Source organism: Marmota monax, unplaced genomic scaffold (assembly GCF_021218885.2).
Source record: "Marmota monax isolate L192 unplaced genomic scaffold, Marmota_monax_Labrador192_F-V1.1 WCK01_AAM20220418_F8-fsc00057, whole genome shotgun sequence".
Taxonomy (NCBI): domain Eukaryota; kingdom Metazoa; phylum Chordata; class Mammalia; order Rodentia; family Sciuridae; genus Marmota; species Marmota monax.
In genome coordinates this window covers 11,815,138-11,837,294 of record NW_026693933.1, presented here as the reverse complement: position 1 = coordinate 11,837,294, position 22,157 = coordinate 11,815,138, and the positions used below count along the sequence as shown (strand labels likewise).

At 38.7% G+C, this 22,157-nt stretch overlaps 1 protein-coding gene and 1 long non-coding RNA gene across 8 annotated transcripts in view; one reads left to right on the top strand and one right to left on the bottom strand.

The window, feature by feature from the left end:
- Positions 1-2,020: 2,020 nt before the first annotated feature.
- The window catches only part of Snx10 (sorting nexin 10), a 78,567-nt gene continuing 58,430 nt past the window's right edge, over positions 2,021-22,157 (bottom strand). For 6 of the 7 annotated variants that reach the window (XM_046463570.2, XM_058585362.1, XM_046463569.2 and 3 more), the window contains 2 exons: positions 20,012-20,224; positions 17,673-19,556 (listed from right to left, as the gene is read on the bottom strand). In XM_046463570.2, coding sequence (XP_046319526.1) covers positions 19,475-19,556; positions 20,012-20,224 — 295 coding nt within the window. In that variant the 3' untranslated portion in view covers positions 17,673-19,474. Of the gene's footprint in view, positions 9,095-17,672; positions 19,557-20,011; positions 20,225-22,157 lie in introns of those variants that run through there. The other variant, XM_046463573.2, reaches the window with a different exon arrangement.
- Positions 15,777-20,188, top strand: LOC124106046 (uncharacterized). The gene is made up of 2 exons (XR_006855972.2): positions 15,777-15,944; positions 20,067-20,188. It is a non-coding gene; the product is annotated as an uncharacterized LOC124106046 (long non-coding RNA).

Sequence of the window (22,157 nt, the reverse complement as noted above, 5' to 3'; positions counted from 1 at the left end):
GATTTGAAATACAGCACCGGGAAAACAACAGACTTAGGACCACTGCCGCTGTCTAGAGTGACATCCATTCGGGGCTGACAACATGTGAACCCATGTTTTGAGATTCTGTTTGTTAAAATGCATCAAGACAAAATTCTCCAAGTCCCAGAGTTAACTGATTGGAAGGAAGCCCTGCTACTTTGTTAGAAATTTCAAGTACATTTATCACTTTTCATCTGATCCTTTCCATGACATGAGATTTCCTTTTAAAATTATATAATCAGGGTGTTAATTTATAGTGTCTACAAACACTAGAGAATCTAAGTTCAAATAACATGGAGGTATGAAAAGCAAAAACCAGCGCTTTCTCCTATTTTCCCCACGCTTCACAGCCAGAGCCTGTCTGGTATGTCTCCTTCCAGACTGTTTTCCATGCTCCTGCCAATATAGGGGAGGTCGTCTCCTCTACCCTCAGGAGTAGCATTGCACTTGACAGACTTGCTTCTTCCACTCCACAGAACCTCCCACATCCATCTGGAGCTCATTTTTTTGAATAACAAAAGAGTGTTCCATTTTATGGATATGTGGAGGCTCATTTCCAGTGCCCCTACTAATGCATTGCTAAGGTCTCTCACGATTGAAAAACAAAAAATGGTGCCACCTTCACTGGAAATCCATGCTTACAAACTTACTGGCCCACTTACTTGGCTGAGATAGATTCCCAGAAGTAGAATTGCTAAATCAATAACTGAAAATCTCCATAGACTATTAATTAGGCAAGAATATATAAATACTCCTTTTAGGATTTAAATAGCATTATGCTTCATTAATAGATAAGCTCATAACATTTTAAGTACACTTTTGAGGGAGTATACTTTTAAAACTTTAATAATATGGAGTCATTTGGGAAAAGATGAAAATTTTAGTTACATGAATTTCATGTGTGAGTAGCTTTACATAAAAGCAAACTAAAGCCTACATTTTTAATGCTGTAGCAACATGTCATCAAGCTACATGTCTGTATATATTATTTTAAACATCAGTGTCCAAAGCAGCCAATCTTCATTTCAGCAATGCTACATATAACCAATGCTTTAAAATGTGTGTTGATAGAGATTGACAACTGTTCAACCACTGAATGCTTTTCAAAATATATTCAAAGAATTGTATGTTTGGAAACAGTTCATCTAGGACATCTAATTAAAAACAGTGTTGTTGGGTTTATTTGAGATCATCACAAGCAAGTGTATTTGTAAAATTCTCTGCTTTTCCCCTAAATTTGTTTGAAGCCTTCCACCAACAGTGCAATGGTTACCTAGAGTGTCTGTCAAGTTCTATTATATGAACTAGAATATGCTTTTAGAAAAGATGCCTTGCATCTGATGACAGGCACTTCCTATCTGCCAGGACTCAGAGAAATTGGAACATTGATCATTTCTTGTAGAGATTTTCTTTAGCAGGATGATAAAGGGAAACCTTGTTATGCCAAATGACTTACTAGTCAAAAGTAGCCAGGACATTGAAACCTGGAAACTAGTTAATGGTTTGTAACAAGTCAGAAATAAAGATGTTCAACCAAGAAAATGACATTAAGCAGCACTGGCTACAAGAGGAAAGAGCAGCCTGTCAGAATCATGCGAGGGCTGTGGTGACAGGTAGACAATAACATGGGATGACACTGGTTCCTCTCAGTGGGGGTGTTTTCAACAGCTTTCTCTTGGGAGTTTCCATGCACTTCCTTTGTAGGAAATCTTTCCTCTAAAAATGGCAGCAGACCCCTTGGAGGTCTTATTAAAATTCTTCTTCTGTGTTATAAAGTGCATTGTATGAGGCAGATGACAGTACCCGAACAGTTAATTCTTCATTGTATAAAGGAAAATGGGAACAACAGTCACGCCAGTGAGGTGGCCAGGCGGCTGACATATCCAGTAGCGCTGCACAGTAGGCATCGTGAAACGGGAAGAGAACCCAAGGGGAGCGTCAGTCCCCAAGCCCACCTAAAATGGCAGACAGCATGAATCCAAACAGAAGCGGTAGGCTATGTAATGAATATTTCATATTTCAGTTTGGTATCCATTGCATCTGCAAATGAGTTTCGCGAACTAGCTTAAACCTCCATAGTGTAGAGTCGGTGCAATAGCATCCTTGGGATCAACATGGTCTTCACTTTTAAGAGAAATTTCCTTCCATTCACTGTCTGCCACAAAAGTGCAACAGTGTACCTCAACCTGCCTCATTATGGGCTGTAAAGGACAGGTAACAGAGAATCGAAGGACAGCAAAGAACCCAACAATGGCTCCATGAGTTCCTTCATGTCAGTCACTTTGAGAACTGAATTTCGACCTTATTCAGAATAATGCTATTTTATTTAACCCTGTCCTAGTATAGTTATATCATTTCATGTATGTCTATTTAAAGTGTTATAATACCACTAATCTAATTTCCAATAGAGTAATAGCTGTTAGCACAGTCTTTTAAGCCATTTCTCTCTGTTTTTATTCTATTCCCAACATATCTTAGCTGTATATCAAAATAAACATTTCATAACCTTTTTCAGCTAAAATTTTTTTCCACTAATGTCATTTCAACCAGTGGGAGGTCTCTGTTTTCCACACAGCAGTTCTACATTTAAAATTATTTCTGCTATAGATTAGCTGTCCCTTGGTGAGCTATGAAAGACAAAAATCTTATGAAAGACAAAATCTTAGCCTCTTTAAGCCAATCTTGTTTGACAGCATGCAATATTTACATGAAATAAAAATCAAATATTTGTTCTTTTCCTACAAGCTGTCAGCACAAACTTGGGTTGTGTAGAAACCTATTCAGACAAACAGAATTGATGTTTACTACGTGATACATGATAAAAGGTGGATAATAAGTAACACCAAAGATTATTTTAAAAGGAAAAAATTAATGTGTCTTTTAAGAAACCAGAGGTGATCATGTTGTGCCATAAATTATAAGGTGCATCAACAACTAAAATTTCTTTGTTTATTTGCTTAACGAAGCATGGGCTTAATTTTTGCTGCTTATTTGCCAGAGTATTAACTTTAAGTCCATCACAAAGATATAGGTAAAAGAAAATGTTTGTTACTCTAAAAAGTTTCCAATTAAGGTCCTCCTTGAGATCTTCTCTCCAGGGAACTTTCTAATAGTTAATAGGAATGCACTCTGTAGTCAAGCAAGCTAAGCATCCCTGATATCACTGCCACCTAATTAGGGCCACAAAGTCACCACCTCCAGTTGCCCAACTAAGTCATGCTTCTGCTTAAGAAACTGGTCATTCCTAAATAAGTAGGAGCAGTGATTTGCTTAAAAAAAAAAAAAATTGCTTTCATGGCAAATTCTTCTCTCTGGGATTTGAACTATCATGGCTGCTCTGGGGTCTGCCTCAGGCTGGGGGCAAATTCCACTACCTTATACTTACTCTGCCTTGAACTCAAAAAGACAGACTCGTTCTGCTTCCTGTGGACAGTGTCCCATCTGCTGAACACACATTTAATACATAAACTCCATTTCCAGGAATAATACCTACCTGTATTAACAAGAAAATACCATCTCTACAAGATTCCCTGAAAAGAAACCCTGTCAGTGCCACTCATTCTACCTTCAAAGACAAGTCTTTGTAATTACTTTCTCCTCTTCATTGCCCTGTCTGGATAAAGCAACAAGATCAGGAGAGCCTATCCATTTTCCCCAGATACCTTCCAAAATGCATGTCTGCTTTGCAGGCTGAGATCAGAAATTTCATTATCTGTATTTGTATTAGTAATTCACTGCACAAAGAGAACAGGGGGCAGAGGAGGAGAGCAAGCATGGAAGCAAACATCAGACAGACAATTGTATATATGCAAATGCTTGCAAATTTCTGCCAGCCTCTCCCTACGTACAACCAAGCAACATGGAAGTCTATTCATCCTTCCAGCTTCTTTGCTGTCAAATATGGTTGTGGGCTTGAAAATATTCAGAAAATGTTAAACTTGCAGCCACCAGGACTAAATCAAACTCAAAATCTACAACATCAAAGGCTAATGCATAAATAAAATCAGGGATTTTCTAGAAAGAGAGGCTACAATGCAACCTCCTGGCTGCAGAGGATGAAAAAACCGAGATGTCCTGCAGGGGGCGGGGGAAGGGAATGGTTGCTGGTAGCTCTCCAACCCAACTAACAGCGAACTGAAATGTTGCTTCTTGTCTTTGAGGTTTTGCATTTGCATAAACAGCCTAAGCAAGAAGGCATATTTAAAACCAGAAACCGGCATGATAAAGAAAATGCCTCAAACTCAAATTCATAAATACAAGTGCTCACGTTCAAATAAATTTGCATGATGACTGAAAATGATGGCAAGAATCATCATATATTTTGTCTTAAAATCAATTATTCACAATTAATAAGGTTATAGACATCTGCATGACTTCCTTTAGTCTATACATTTATTCTAATCGTTGAAAATCAATAATAATAGTAATGGTTCACACAGAGATATGTCTTTCCCATGCAGTAATTCAATTCATCCTCAAAATTATGTTTGAAGGTATGGTCAGTTATACCCATTTTACTGATAAGGAACTGAGACTCAGAAGTTCAGTGATCTATTCAAATTCATATAACTAATAAGTAACAGGACTGGACTGACTGAATCCCAAGCACTGTCACACTGCTATATTTTGAGAGTCTCCTCCAAAATTGATCTTGGAACTTAATTGCCATTCTGAAGGTACTGAGAGGTGGACTTTTAAGAGGTAATTAGGTGATAAGAGCTCTAGCCTCATCAATGGATTAAGGCTGCTATCATGGGAATAAGTTAGCTAATCTGTGGGAGCAGGTTAGTTAGAAACAGATTCCTAATAAAAAGATGAATTTTGTCCAATTTTTCTGTATTGCATGTGCTCATTTGCCCTTCTGCCATGTTTTGACTTGGCAAGAAGGCCCTCACCAGAAGTAGCCTCTTAATCTTGGACTTTCCAACCTCCAGTAATGTGAATAAAATAAGCCTTTATTGTTTATAATTTACCCAGTCAATGGTATTCTATTACAGTAGCAGAAACAGACTAGAACACATACCATATACTGTACGATGCTACCAAAGAGAATTCATTCTATATCGGGTGGTCTGGGCCAATGTGACCTCTCTACAACATTGGACCCTATTGCCCATGGCTGCCTCTTTGAGACCTTCTGCCTTCTGTATTCTTCAGAGTTGTCCTTCATTGGTTTGCTTTCTAACTCTTGGATTTTCTGTCTGTCCACCCTCTTCTAGATCTACCATCAGTGAGCAATCTCACCCACTTCCATTATTGATTCAGTAAATATTTTTGAGTACCTCCCAGGTACCAGGCACTATTCCAAGTATATGGAATGATACAATGAACAACAGCCTATCCCCCTAGACAACTGCAACTTCCATTATCATGGGAGTGCAGAGGAGATAGAAACAAATAGATATCCATTTAGGTGTATGTGATAATTGTTAAAGACAATATAAAGTAGGGAAAGGGATGGAGAGGGTAAGGGCAGAGGAGTTGAGAAGGAGACTTCAATGTAGGGCCAAGGAAGGCTTCACTGAGATAATATTTGTATAAAGATGGCCAATTTATCCTCCTCCCCCCATTTTCATCTCTGGGCATGTCATTTCTTCCTGTAGCCACATTTCAAAATCATCACTGCCACACCTGAATTCATGCCCTTGTTCCTGCTACACTTCTTCCTGTGCTCCCCACTCTGGTTAACAATACCATGATGCATTGCCCCACAAACATGCACACAGTCAATAAAGATTTAAGGAGTACCTTCCAAGTGATGGCACTATTCTAGGTGCTAAGAGAACACACGGGTCTTGTAAGAGCTATTTTCTCTTTAAGAAGCTGTATCTAGGGAAACCACAGAAGGGGTGATCAAGGATTGACAAACAGCTGAATTATATCCCAAGTCTTCCATTCATGAGCAATAGGTCTGTCTAATATAATGGGGATAATGCTACCCACCTCAGATTAATGTTATAGAGATTAAATGCAACAACACAGACAAATTGAGCAAGTGGGTGAATCAATAAACAGTGAATAATGTGCTTACTGCAGTTCTTGACAAGAGAAGTACCCAGCAGGTTTAAACAGTGTCATCCTGGCCCACTCTCACCAGTGCTCAAGACGGTAGCAAGATAGCTTCCCACAGTTCCAAGTTTGCATCTTATCCCACCAACCCAGAGGATAAAAGACAGTTTCTTTTCTTAACAGTGATAAAAAGAAAATCATTGGTTTTGATGGGGTCACATGCCCACTTTTGAACCAATCATGTAAAGCTAGGAAAATACCATTGCTCTGGTTGGCCAGGCTTGGATTGCAGCCCCCTTTGATGATGGAGGTTGAATCAGCTTCATTCAAACCACAGGCACAAGGGCTGAAGGGATGGCCCCTGAGAAACACCTAGAGATGTGCAAGAAGAGAGCAGGGGGTGAGCAAAACAAAGGATACCCACTGCCCTCAACTACGGCACCTAGTACATTCTGTCTTGAATCATGGTTAGATATTTTCCTGTATATCTACCCTCAGATTGAGGTCCCCTGAAAACAAGGGCTGTATGCTTATCATCATAGCCCCTGGAGGACTCAGATCAATTTTCTGAATATACATGCTTAATAAATGTTTGTTAACATGAATCAATTCATTAAACTAGTCTAAACTGGTTCTCTAGTTCATTTAAATTCTGTGGTGTCTTGTTCTCTCTTTTTATTACACAAAAATACATAAAATCACAAACACACATATTTTGTAACACCTGAAAAGACCTAAGAGTCCAACAGCAGAAGCAAATAAACCATCTTCATCATTTACACACATATTGACTTTCTGGTCTCTAAAATCCTTATCTCAACTAGTTATACACAGCTGAGAAAAAGAGCAAGATTCTGTGGTGTTTTTCTAAGCCACTTCATTTTGCCATTCTGTTTCTATTCAGTAAATATTGCATTTGCTGAAAATACAAAAGCATAAGACTCACAGTAGCTTCTCAGGAGGTCTCAGTATGTGATCATCATCATTTGGATTTTACTACAGTGTAGAAATGTCTTTGGTCTTTTCTTGAATAATTTAATTTCAATCTCTATAATCTTTTTCAAGTCTCCTCCCCACCTCCAATTCTGTACTTTCAAGAGAGGCACAACTGCCCAGTTTTGTTTGTGGCTAAATGTGGTGTGTGACTGAGTCATACAGTGATGTGGACAACTTTCAGATAATCTTAAAGATGTCTGGGTTTGACTTTAAATAGTACAGCAAAGGGGGAGGGCATCTTTGGAGGAAACAGATGACACCTTTTGGCCATATAAAGATAACTGTTGAAGCTGAGCGAAGGGTGCATATGGATATGGAGATATATGATATTTTTTGTGTGTGTTTCAAAAATTCCTATTGGAAAACAAATTAAAAGGAGTCTCCCCCAGCCATGCTCTTCCTTTTCCTTCTTTCTGGCTGTAGAGGGGACTGATTGGACCAATCTCAGAAAGCACACCTTGTGGGTGGCACAGCCTTTCCACCAACCTGGGTCCCTGAATGTCTTCCTGGAACCAAGATTGCCCACCTGCTTTGGAGAATTATCTGAGAGAAATGGATTTTTTTTCCTCCCATTTGAGCCATTACAACCTGGGGGTTCTTTGTTACAGTTTCTGTGTTCTCCAGATAACACTACCTCTTTTTTATTTCCATTCTATTTCAAAACAATCTCTTTTAACAGACAGTACAATCTCTCCTGCCTTAACCAACACTCTCCTTTTTTCTGGCTCTGTTACAGGTCAACACAATGCTAGAAGTCAATAAGTTTTACTATGGTTACATTTTTTGGTTATTGTTCTTGCTCTGGAGGTCAAGCTCAACCACAAGCTCTACAATACCTACATCCACTAAAAATAACCTTAAATTAAATTGCTCAAAATACAGATCACTGACAAAGCCTTTCCACGTATGTCACATTTGAGTTTGGAAGTCAATTATTTAATATAGTTATAAACAAGCTTTTGACTCAGAAAAGTACCAGAAATTACAGAAGCAAAACTGAGGATGAAATAATAATGTTAAGCACATTTCAAATAGAGAATGAAAGGTTAAAGAAATTTTAATTTAAAAAAAATATATAAAGTACAGTAATATTGTAAATTGTAATATTGTAAGTAATATTGTGTGGTGAGTGGTGCTGGCAGACTGTCTTTAACTGCAAGCGTATATTCGATCACACCAATCATCAAATACAAACAATCAATGTAAAAAGTGTTGGGTGTGTAGGAACACCCCAACTATCATTGGATGCCCACTAACTAAACACTATAAGCAAATCACACAATCCTAGGGCAACCACGAGCTCCCAAATACCTCCAATGCCACACGATTTCTCTTAGCCAAAGAACAGACATTGTCTGGTGGTTCTCTCCAGCTGATGGCTGGACATCAGGGAATGGTGAGGTCAGTCCAGGGATGGACAGCAAGGAGGCCAGTCTCATCAATATTCTGTTGTACGTTGGTGATTGGTTTCACCCAGTGAAAATCAATGTCCATTGGTTATGTCCGGTGAGGTGATGTAACTGCAGCTGGGTGTGTTCTTTGTGCATGTCCATGGAGCTGTGCTCCCCATCAATTGTAACCAGTCATTGCTAAGGATGCCTATGGCTAGTGCCCCTTACAGCTCTTTATCAATTACAAGCAGACATGACTAAGCAGTTCAATGGCTGCTGTTCCTTATGTCCAGCAAGTTAGTGAGTCCCAGCATGTCCCAGCATGTCTATAGCAGATGCTCCTTACAATTTATAAACTACCTTGTAGGTTGACTCTGACCTGTAGACCTGTTTTTGTCTTTCTCTTTCCAACACTGAAACGGTTCAACAGTGTTTTCAGGTGTCCTCCTGCCCTGGTAACCTCACTCCAAGCCCTCTTACACATTTACCCTAAGGACTAAGGGACTTGCCTATAGGCTGGGCTGAACATAGAACATAGGGCATGTGGACATAAAAATGATTTTCTCAAAGAAGTGGTTAATATTTGTCTATTGTTCCTTAGAAATAAGATTGCTTCTCACACCATGGCTTTCAGGGGAGGTCTCCTTCAGGTCAGGAGATGAACGTGATAGGTAGACCTACAAAGAGGAAAACAAAAATTGGATTCAAGACAGTGCCCATTACTTATTGAACCTAAACAGAATTATGAGTTTCAGGAAGCTATCTACATGGCCTTCACTCTGTTCACTACCACGACAGACAACTGGTAACGGCTGCTCGCACCCTCCAGCCCAGCAGGCTCTACCATCTGTCCCAGCCTCCACTCCAGGAGAACTTCTCTCTCTTCCAGACCAGTTCCTAGACTGTGCTGTGGGATTAGGGTGAGGAGAAACCCAGCAGATGGGATACTACCATGTCACATGTACCCTGAGAGCTGCTGGGAGAAGATGGGGAAGCTGGAGGGGTGGTGAAAGGGGGGAGAACAGAGCCAGTGTGGGCTGGGCTGGGTCTGGAAGTCTGGAAAGTTGTCAAGAGTTTGAAAAGAAGCTGAAGAAGGAAAGGGACATGAAGAAGGAAGGAAGGAAGAGAGAGAGAGGGAAGACAGAGGCTTTGTGTTTTTTGTTTATTTTGTTTTGATATCAGGGATTGAACCCAGTGGGGCTTAACCACTGAGTCACATTCCCAGCCCTTTTTTATATATTTTGTTGTTGTTGTTAATTTAGAGACATAGTCTCACTAAGTTGGTTAGTGCCTCACTAAGTAGCTGAAGCTGGCTTTGACTCACCATCCTCCTGCCTCAGCCCCCAGAGCCATTGGGATTACAGGCATGAGCCATCATGCCTGGCTGGACAGAGGCTTTTTTTTTTTTTTTTTTTTTAAGAGAGAGAGAGGGAGAGAGAGAGAATTTTTTTAATATTTATTTTTTAGTTTTTGGTGGACACAATATCTTTGTTTGTATGTGGTGCTGAGGATCGAACCCGGGCCGCACGCATGCCAGGTGAGCGCACTACCGCTTGAGCCACATCCCCAGCCCAAGACAGAGGCTTTTTTTTAAAGAAGTTTAACAGGGTTAAAATTCAACTTCTTGGTGTTTTTTAGGAGATCTTAGCAAAGCTTTAAATTAGTTTTTCAATGACGTCTTTGAAAAATATGTTTTAGTTATAGATGAACACAATACCTTTATTTATTTATTTTTATATGGTGCTGAGGATTGAACCCAGTGCCTCACACATGCCAGGCGAGTGCTCTACCACTGAGCCACAACCCCAGCCCCGTCAATGACTTTTTAAAAGTCAGACTGGCTCTAGCCTTATATGGGGTTCTATAACACAGCAGTAGACATTTGGAGAAAGCACTAACCTATCCATATTGCTAGGGTGACAGCCTCTCAGATACTTCAATTTGCTCACTGGCCATTTATTGAGTGCCCACTCCACCATACATACACTATGCTAGGTGCAGTGTCTAATGAGAAACAAATCAACCAAAAGAAATATTTAACCAAAATATTTCACTGAATGATCTCTTGGTCAAGGAGAAAAACAGTCCCAAGGAAAGCTTTTTTTGAACGTCATATAGACCTCATGAATGGGTAGTGACATCACCATTTCAGTGGCCTGCCAAGGAGAAATGAGAACCAAGACACTATTACTTGGAAAGAAGTACACAGAGGGTTTTTGTTTACCCTTGGGAAATCTGATGTTTCCCAAATCCAAGAACACAGACATCTCTTAATCACCTACTACTCTGCTCTAAGCTCTTCTGCCACAGGAAAGGGGCTTTAAGAAGGGTCTGAGGGCCTCTTATGTACCATTTGATAGTAACTCATCATAAACTCTAGAATGTGCTCTTGTAGTCAACTGTGGGCTGGTGCTGGGGAAGGGAAAGAGGGTCCAAAATGAAATGAAGTCCTCACCCTCCAGGGACTATTGCTGAAGAAAGGCACAGACAGGTGATGGGCTCTGGATGCTGTCAGAGAGGCATGTAGAGTTTAGGAAGCATATCAGGCCACCAAAATACAGAGGGAATCTGGCTGGGTATGGGCAGAGCAAGTGTCAGAGCACAGGGAATATTTAATCAGAGTCCTGGATAACTAGTAGGAACTGGCCAAGCAAGAGGGCTTTGGGAGGGGCAGAAAGAGACCTTCCCAAGCAGACAGAATATGCAGTGATTTCACTTGCACCTCATACCTACTGCCATGCTGCAGTATTATCTCAGATTATAAAGAAGCAAACTCTGAAAAGTGACTTGCCCCAGGTCACTCATTTTGTAAGCAGTGAAACTGACATTTAAACATAGCACCATACGTATCATCTGCCTCTCTAGACAACCTGGTCTCTAAAGAGTAATCTTTCTCACTTAGTGATATCCACTTATATCTCGCACCCTGGCCTCAAAAACACCCATGGTGAATGCAAGTGTCTCTTAATCATTCTAAGAAGAAATCCAAAGTAGTATAGTTTTAAAAAGATCACAGAAGTTTAGATTCTCCTCTTCAAATCAGTTTAGAGAAACTGCATACAGTCACACACACAGAGTCACAGGGAATGGTAACATATCAAAGTCACTGAGATGTCGTGCAGAAAATCAATGTTAAACTTTGCTTACCCCAATGTCTGAAATGCAATTGACTATGAAAACCTCATCCTGTTTTCCTACCCCCTTTCTTTTTAACAGTTGCATCCCTCAGAACTAGTGTTCTAGGAAACACCTTTAGGATATTCTGATTTAGTCTTATTGTACTGATGAGGACACTGAGGTCCAAAGAATTTGGGACCTGCCTTTAAGTAAAAAAAAAAGCCAGAATCAATTCACCAGACCTGCTTCCAGATCCATACTCTTCTCTAGTAAATCTCTTTCCAGACCCACACCCTCTGATAAATCGCACTTCAACATGTCTATTCCATACCTCTGATGAATAAACAGCACAAGCAGCACAGGAGTTGACAACCTTGCAATTGTCAACTTACAAATCACCCATTTAAAAAAATACAAAGAAATCCCTAGGTGAGAGCTGAGATCGTGTACACAAACTTTGAGTATGTTTATAAACACTATTAATCGCCCTTGTCATGGTTTATACTAGTTCTTCCAGCCTGGCTGATATCAGTTGTTTATCTTCATTGCCATCCACTGAAATAATAATACCAATAACAACTTCTAGCTCTCATTTTGCCCTCAATGTGAAGGATAACATTAATATATTGCTGCACATTTCTAGTGTTTATCTTTATACATACATTTAAATGGAACAAAAACTGAAGAAATCACTCGTTAACAAGATAATCAAAATCAAACCTCTGTACCAAGTATTTCATTGATATATTAAATCCCATTATCACTAACTAAAAAAAATTATTTGTTTTGGAATTTGGCTGGAATCAAGACAACCAAAAACAGATAGAGGGTCTGGACTGAAAAATTTTAAAGGTAATAAGCAAATTAAAAACATATTTCAAGGATACTCAGTACAAAATTTTGAGAAGTATTTATGAATAGCAACATACTATGAAAGGTCAATTGGATTTTCTTTCTAGTAAGTTAAATATTCAGTGCTTGTGCTCTGCATTTGTTACCAAAGTCTTCTTTATCAGCAGAAGAAGGCAAATGATACCCTGCAAATGTTTTAAACGTGCAACTTTGCTTATCTTCCTGTATTAATGTTCCTTATGGCAGTTGCTATATTAACCTTATCACACAGCACAGCAAAAGGGAGACCTATTGTGAAGGGAGGGGGGAAAACATTTCATTTAATCTCTGGGACCATTTTTTTTTTTAGTTGTTGATAGATCTTTGTGTGTGTGTGTGTGTGTGTGTGTATCTGAGAATTGAACCCAGTGCTTCACACATGCCAGGCAAGCGCGCTACTGCTGAGCCCCAGCCCCAACCCCTGGGACCTTTTATTAACCTAGCAGTTTTCTGATTGTCAAGAGGGGAAAAATTAAAGTTAGGCTTTTACTAGGTTTTCTTAAAATCTCAAAGAGAAACTAGACATTTGCAAATGGGTAATTCATTAAACACCATACAATGTGAAGAGGACACAGATTAGATTATCGACTAAATGCTCATTATGTGAGTTCTGGGTTTCACAGGGTCCACTAAGAGCCTTGACAAGGAGACAGGAAGTGGCTCCTCCTGAGAAAGTCAATCTCTCCTTCAGAGCTTGAATCGCTCATTTATGGATGTGACACTACAGGAAATCCCATCTGCCCCTGGTAAGACTTCTATTTTCCTCTTCATACACTATCTGTGTAGACATGGAGGAAATTCAAAGGCTCCATCTTTTAATTTCTTTTTAACTTTGACAACAATATGTAACCTGACCTGAGCCCTTTTCTCTTGAGGTGCTTGATAAAGCATCTAAACTTTATGACTGAAATTAATATTTTCATTCAACTGCAAATGCTTGAACTCAACACACATATTAGCTGGGTGAACATACGCCTCTTCTGTTTCTTATGCCAGGTAATATGCTTTTTCCTTTTTTTTTTTTTCATTATCCCTTTAATGCAGAGCAGGGCTACTGATTACAAAGAGGCAGTTTGACTTCAGCAATAGGTCTTCTTCACTAATCCTCACTGTCATGGAAATTCCAGCTGCTACAAGAATAAGAGGCTCAATCCATATTTGCCAGCTCTAATATGAAATCTGTCAGAGCCCAAATTAATGAGTTCCAAATTCCTTACATCACGATAACAGGTTAAGACTGGTCAATTAATTACATAAATCCTTCCCGATTCATTGTGCGTTTGCAGCCCAGATTGTGTCTTACATTACTCCATGACACAAGGCCTTTTGGCTCCTGTTGTTCCGCAGAAAGGCCCCATTTAAGTGGAGGCTGACTGCCATGGCAAAATGTTAAATGTCACACGTTAAATTTGCACTTTTCTGTAATTGCTTTTGTTAAAAAAAAAAAAATTAAATGAAAGCCCAGGGCTCCCAGTGTACCACTGTGCAGACGGCTGGAATTGTACTGAATGAATCCTAGGAAAGGCAAGTACCTGTTTTATCTCCAACAGTTCACACAGAGCCCTCTGTAACCAATTCTCTATAGGTAGTGGAACCCAAAGACACATATATTTGTGAAAATAACCAAGTTTCCTGAGATCTGTAGCAATAAAAAATACACATTTGGAAGATGTTTTGCTTTATTAAAGGATTAAAATGGGCTTCTCTACATGACTTCCCTTGTCTGTGTGTATACACACACACACACACACTCACTACCTGTGAACCTACTCACTTGAAAAGAACTCACTACCTGTGAACCTAATCACTTGAAAAGAAAAAAATATATTATACAAGCATGTATAATATATTTGTGTTAGGTCTTGCCTCTAAAAAGATGTTCCTCCTGGCTTTGCTATTTGGATTTGTAAATGTAATGTTAACAGAGGGTAGAAGAATTGAGGGCCTAGAACAACTCAAAATCATCCAGGTCAAAGCTTTTCCTTCTTAAAACGTCAAGATGTGCTTGGAATCAAGCCAGTGGGAACTCGACCTGGAACTATAACCTCAGGATTCCTAGCATAGTCTCCCTTCAAGCCACTGCATTTCTTTGTGGGGTTTTTGCAGATAGGTGTTCTGTACCGAATGCAACCCGTTAGGGTTGTTTCCTGAATCATTTTACGAGCGAATAGATGATTCTCTGAGCACAAACTGAAACCTATAAGGGCTGCAAGTGCTTTCCACTGGGGAAACACTTCGGACCGGAACATTTCAGACACAGACAACTAGCCAGACCCAAGGCTGCAGGTTCTCGGGCTGACTGTCCTCTGCGGCCGCCGCACTGACCCTGCAGCGCCGCCCTCTGTCCGCCAGAGGCCTTGCACCTAGTAGTCAACGGCCGAGCGCTTCTTTATTCTGGGGCAAAAAAAAAAAAAAGGAAAAAAAGAAAAGAAAAAGAAAAAAGCTTCTCTCTTCTGTCCCCAACCCAATGGGATAGGGGTTTTGTAGCTCTTCGCCCGTGTACGTACACACACACACACACCAATCTCACCCACGGCCCAGTCGCACCAGGCTCGACTGTACCCTCCCTCTCCAAATGAAAAGAGGCAGGTTAACACGACGACACACCGGCCAGGAAGGTTTTAGGCTCCCGGGGGGACTGGAAGAGACCGGGGTTAACATGTGCAGTGCAAGTGCAGATGAAAACACTGAGGATGCGGGGGTTTGCCCTAGCCCAGCCGCGTCCAGGGCGCTCAGGGGAACGCCCAGGCCATAGCCGCATCCAGGCTGAGCACCGTCGGTCTCTTGGGCGCAAGAGAGAGCTGTGCAGCGCGAGCATCTGCAGAACAAAGACACGGGTTCGGCCCCAAGCTGGGGGACGCCGCCTGCCTCCGCCCAGCGCTGCCCGCCCGGACCCAGCCAACGGGCGGCGGGGCCCCCAGCTCCGCGCGCGCGCGCTCTCGAGACCGGCAGAGGCCCCCGCAGCGTGGAAACCCGGAGACCCGGAGGGTCACGGGTATTCAAGTTGCCTTCAACCCCAAACCCTCCATCCGAGGGCCTTTTGCAATACTATTATTTTATTATTGCTTCTCTTTCCTAAGCAACCAGAGTTGTCATTTTAACCCTGGAAGGGGGCCTCGTGATGCCCACGCTTGAAGCAGGTGGGGCAGGGAGCTGAGGTCTGTGCTGTAAATCGCTGTCTTTTTGTGGTGGTTGTTCCCACTCACCACCCGCCGCCCCCCTCCACCCGTTTTTTTTTTCCCCTCCCCTTTCCGCAGCGCAGTTGCTATGGGTTACCAGGGCGGTTGCCATGGGTTACCGGTCCGAGGCCGGTTGGCTCGCTACCTGCTACCCAGTCGCCGGCGGCGGCGGCGGAGCGGCCAGGGAGGGGAGGAGGCGAGAGCGCGCGTGTGCGGGACGCGGCGCGGGGGAGTGTGCGCAAGCCGCTGAGGCGCCGCAGCCAACAGGCGGCGGAGGGTGCAGCCGCTGGAGCGCCACCGCCGGTGGGGTGGGGGGCAAGGCTATAAAGAAGGCCCAGAGGTAAGAAACTAGCAAAAACACAACCACAAGTTATGCCCGTGCTGTGCCTCTAGCAGCAAAGACAAGCGGTGTGGGGTTTTGGATGCATCTACACTTCTCGTCGGGGGAGAAAGGGTATTTTCCTCTTTAGCATAAACCATTTGCATAGTGTCTTTAGACCAGCGTTTAAATTCAGCAGAAAATTGTGGCTTTTTTTTTTTTCCTCTTTTTCTCTGTATCGTTTGAAAAGAAGTCTTTGGAATTTCAGAGAAAGAGAAAGGGTCATTAACGACTAGAGTTTGTACAGCTAAAATAAATTAGTGTCCAATGCACTGTTCATAACACGGATCTAGAAAAGTTTCCAGCAAGAGTGAAGAGCAATTGTGTCTGACTTAAAGGGACAATGGTGACTCGTTTGTAAGATGCATACGGCAAAGAATAGAGCCAAAATCCTTTGTAAATATATCAAATTGTAAAGAAATTGTTTCTTATTTACATCCTAAATTTTCTGAACTCCAGTTCTAAAACTTATGTTTCTTATGACCTTTATTTGCAAAGATAATTGTATGTATGCTTTTAATGTCAAATTGCAATAACTAACTTCAGACAGTATTTGTATTTGAAACTGTGTTTATATATAAGAAAGTAAGAAAGGGTCTATATTCCAAAACAAAACCACAAATTTGTACTGAAATAAATCATTTCCTCTGTTGAAAAGATGCTGCATTACATTTCGATATTAAGAGAGAGACTATTTTAGAAACAGAATAAGCTTTTGATATTTTAGAGGCCTTTCAGGAAAAGGGGTCTTCCTTATGTCTAAAAAAAAAAATGGTTCTTTACAGTTCAGATATTAAAAACCTTTTTTTTGTAGCAGAATTGTTCAATAATGATGAATCCTTAAAGCCCCCAAAATCATAAACTAAGTTCAAAACAACGTCCAGTTTACTGTTGGATATAATGGTAATTGTGTCTAAGCTAAATGAATTTATTTAAATTCTTAATTGTCATATATAAAGAAATTTTATTTTACTTTTATATGCTTCATACCTCTTGTTTCTATTGAATTATTCAATAAAATCTGATCTAGGCTTGAAAAGCACTGGCAAGATATCTAATATCTTAAGGTACAGCTGCATAAAGATAAGCATTTGTGTGTTTCCCTAGTAATTTTTTAGACTTGAAATTTCAACTAGAATCAAATCACTTTCTTCCAAGTAAGATTATAAGAGAAGTCTTAAGTAACAGGTTGTTGATTTTTATTGGTTATATATAAAGCCAGCTCTAAAACAAAACATGTAAGCTGGAATTTTAAGTGGATAGTTTACCCTTTCAGAATTAGCCAGGGAAATAGTTTTGCTGTGTATAAATCAAAGCATCAGGATTACAATGTTTTAAATTTAAGTTACATTTAAAAAAGAATATTAAATCCTATTCTATTTAGTTACATAATTAAACAAAGCTTTTAAAAATATGCCAGAGAAAGGATAAGAGATAAACAAAACCATTGGGAGTTGAAGTTCAACTAAATATCGGGCTGCAAGAAATCAATTTTAAGAAGCCAGTGCTTAGATATCAAAACAGCTGAACCAAGGAGGCAAATATATACAACTAAAACAATAGTAAATCAAGTTTTACCAGTTCTTCAAAAAAATATATATATACTGATAACTCAAAAACACACTGAATTTAGTTATAAATAAGAAAAAATACATTTTCTATGTAAAATAAGTGATACAACAAAGTTGATTATTTTTTCATGTTTAATGTGAAAAGGATGATCTCATGACATTTACAAACCAAATACTAGGCATTATGTAGTATTAATTTTGATGGCTATGTTACATCAAAAAATAATGTGATAATTGGTGGCACAGTATGATTTTCAAAAGTGCTATAAAACAGAAATATTGGGAATTCAAATACACATTACTGAGGAGCTGGGGATAGCTCTGCAAGGCCCCAATGGCAAACTTTACATGTTAGCAAAATAATCAGAAGTTGCTAAATTCTTTTTTCCTTGTATTAAAATAGTGACATAGATGACAAATAACAGGATCTAAGATACCCTAAATTAAAATACTTATACAAGTTTAATAATGTTTTAGACCAAACCAAAAAAAAAAAAAGAAGAAGAAGAAGAAAGTAAAGAAATTAATCTTATTCTAAATTTAATTTTTTTTTCCTGTTGGTTCTTAGTCCCCCCCACCTCCCATCATTGGTTCTTTAAAACAAAGCAAAGACTCTGTGACACAGTAACTTTAATTAAAATTAAAAAAAAAAAAAAAGGAAAAGTCTGCTTTTTTTGTAGCCTTTGCTGTCTTCCATATAGACTGGGTAACATTTAATCAAAGCAACAAGTTATCCCTGTTATTTGAAATATCTTCCTGTTAGTTCCACAGATATATTTTGTACTATTAAATGAGGAAGAAAGTTGGATAATTATCTCAGGAATATGCTGCCTTGTCTGAAATTTGAAGTTCAAAGTAGTTTATCCGAGACATCTTATCTTTGGGCCATTAAGACAATACATTTCATTAAAATTATACCAATCTTCAGGCAGATGTCTAAAAAAAGGGTTCTTAAGAAACAAATAATGAATTTTGAAGTTAGCAAGTTGACATCCTTTCTAAAATTACGGGAATAGTTATTCAAAAAATTAAATTTGTAAGTTTTTACAAGATCATTCTAAAATAAGTAATAAGTAGCCACCACTGATAATAAAAGTTATCTAATGATAAGAATTACATATTTGGTCAAAAAATAAATTATTAACCTGTAATGCTAATTACACAATAATGAAAACAAACTGTTTCCAGAAATCATTTGCTTAAGCTGATGGTTGGACAATGAAAACATATTTCTGAATCTACAGACTTCAAATACAAGTAAAAGTACTAGCACTATTTGTTTTTTCCCCTAAGCTGTAAGCATTAATGTTTCTATTCATAAGATAACATTTTCCTTCTAAGTACGAAATAGATAAAATAGTGGGAAGCTTAAATACTCTTAAATATTTCAATCAAACACCCAAAGCAAAGTATTTTGCCAATGCAGGGGAGGTATCCACAGAATATCAGCCACATGTCTGAGAGAGGCAGTCTGATCTACGGGGTTACTGTTCACAGTGGCTAACATCACATGCGCTGTGTTTACGGGAACTGCTCCATTGACGTGGAAGGAATGCCCTATCTGGATTTTATATGCTCCCTGTTTACCTATCTTTTAAAATTCAATAAAACCAACTAGGTTTTCTTTTAAACATAACTCATTTCACTTGAGGGTAGTATCTTGTTTACCAATAATATTTGGCAATAAAGGACAGTATGGCATTCACAGGCTTTTAGCTTTATACAGAAGCTTGGCTAAAAGTTAGACAACATAAAAATGCATACCACTAATAAACAATCCACCATCTTTAAGAATTTAAATATCTAATATCATGAGAGTGAGCTTTAGATAAGAATATTGCAATATTATATTAGCAAGCTTTCTTCTCTATGCCTGGACACAATTTGCTATTCCTAAGATAGTGCCATTAGAATTATTTTTCAGGATTCCTGTGGAGCTGTACTTATTTTACATCCATGTGAACTGCTGTCATCACTACTGTGTCCAAGCCCAGAGGATGAACTGGAAAAGAAGAGAGGGGGAAAATAATAAAAAGAGGAAATTGGTTTTCACAACACACTCAAAGCCTGAGTAACAGAGGAGAACTTTAATTATCTCCAGTCACAAAGAGAGACAGGAAATTTGGACTTTTAATTAGCCATTTGGAGTGCAGTTGGATATTTTTTTAGCTAGATAATTTAAACGCGAATAATTCAAGTCTGACTAAATGAAAGTCACATAATCAGAATGCAGATAATTGAATTTCTACTGCATTCATTAATTCAGTGTGGAGGTGTGTGTGAAGACTACTATGATGAGCTGTCACAGCTCAATAAAATCTCAGTCAATTAATTTTTTCATTATCTTAGTATTACATCAACAAAAAAGCGAAGTATGTGTATATATCTATACACATGCCTGTGTGCACTGTGTGTCGTACAAATACGTATATATTAAATCAAAACGCAAGGAAATACCTTTCTGAATCGTAATCTACATCATTTTCTTTTCTCCCTTCTTCATCTTCTTCAGGGAAACGTCTGTTCATCAAGGCAAATTTGTGAATTGCTTCTTCCACCGAGTACTTGGTCTGCCCAGAAACACAGGCCTCAATGTCGTCTGAGTTCAGATGGCTCTGCAAGAAGAGGTGAAGGCTGCTATCTGAAAGCAAAAGTGCATTCTGCAGGACTCTATGTAAAAGAAAGAAAGGAAAAAAAAAAATAATCGGTAAACTGGGGACGGACGGATCCCGGGAAGGAAAAATAAAAAACCTTAGAAACACACCACAGAGTAATTTCTGTACTGCAGGAAACTTTGCATCAATTATGGGTTCTTCCCATTAAAGGGATGAAAGCATATGTTAACTTTTATTCAATTATTTGGAAATTTAGGTGAGTAAAAACATGAAGCTAATAGTTAAGAACATCTGTTAAAAGAATAACTTCAAGGACATTTGTTCAATTTAACCATCTGTTATGACCATGTGGATTAATTATGGAAATATTTTGCTTATATAGTCATAAGAATTTATTCTACTTAAAAAAATTTACTGCCAACAGCATGTTAATTCAGGCATCTTTATTGGATAGGCTGTCACGAAACATCAAAACTTTTAACTACTATTAAAAATTATAAGAGAAATCCAATATATTTCTCAGCATGTTTTACATTTTAAAACTTCACACGTATACATATGTTCATAAGTATATGCTTATTGGGGCTCACTTTTTTTAATACCCAGTTCTGATTAGAAATTTCTCCAAAATCTTCAGCAGCACTGCATCTCCATATCGTCAAAACAAGTAACCAAATAAAATTGATTCCAGCCAATTTTACCATATAGAACTAAAATATGATAAATTTGTGCTCGATTCTTACTAAATTTCCCCACGACAAATTAACCTTTACAAAAGTAATACAGATTTCAGCTATATCAGAAGTTCATGGAGGACTAAAAACTACACTGTAGCAAAATCTGTACATGCTTAAACTCATATTATCAGTGAATGTGTTTTTATCTGAAATACATGTCTGAGAATAGGAAATCAAGTATAGACTTTAACAGAAACTGGTTTTATCTTCATAGCAAAGGTTTTGATGTATGACCATCTAGTCTTTTTTAATAGTTCAATTACGGTATAATAGGAGACACAAAGATCAGATATAGGAGATAATACTAGAACACTAAACCTAAATATGATTTTGCCTAACATGGGATTTTTCACCTAGAGATCTATGAAAAATAGATCATATATTTCAGACCAAATGAACCTTACCTTATATTTTGCATGTTTAAACAAGTAATTAGAAAAATAAATCTCTCTGGCCATTAATATCAATTTAGTTAAACTCCAAGGTCATTAGAACACCAAATCCTTTTTTTTTTTCAAAATAAAGCAATTATTTCTTCAAGAAAGCAAATGCACATATCAAAACTAAACTCTAGCCACCACCTCCTTTGCTTCAATAGGTTTATAAATGTAGTTTGAGAAAGTATTCATTCATTACTAGTCTGCTAAAACAAAAACTAAGACCTTTGTGCTTTTTAAGAGAAAATTTCAAGCAAAGCAGCTAAATACTTCCCCTCTCTGTGCCCTCTGCCCTGGGTTCTCCCAGAAGATGACCATGTCACAGGATAAAGATTAATTTACCATGTACAAGTAGCCAAGTAGTAAAATCCCTTTTACTACTCAAGATTTATTTTCTACATTTGTAAATGTTTACCATTTTGTTTTAAATACTTCAAATTAAGAGAAGAGTTATATCGCAACAACCCACTTATATGAACTTGGACTCCCTGTGAAGTTTGAGCAGAGCATTTCCTGTGGCCTCCTGTCGGCAGTTTCCTGCCAGCCATGGGACAAGTAACTGTTCATAGGATTGTGCTCGCAGCTTTGTGTCTGTTGGAAATGTGTTTTATTTTCTTTATAAAATAATGGGTAATCTTTAAAATTGATTTTAGATGGTTTGAGGCATTGCACCACAAAAGTAATGAGCACTAATGTCAATGATATTGGACACAAATTCATTTTAGCTTTATTTCACGTCCAAAGCAATTCTACTGAGCCTTGAACTGCTCACACACTGTTATTAACTTGCTAGTAACCTAACACATGGGTACAG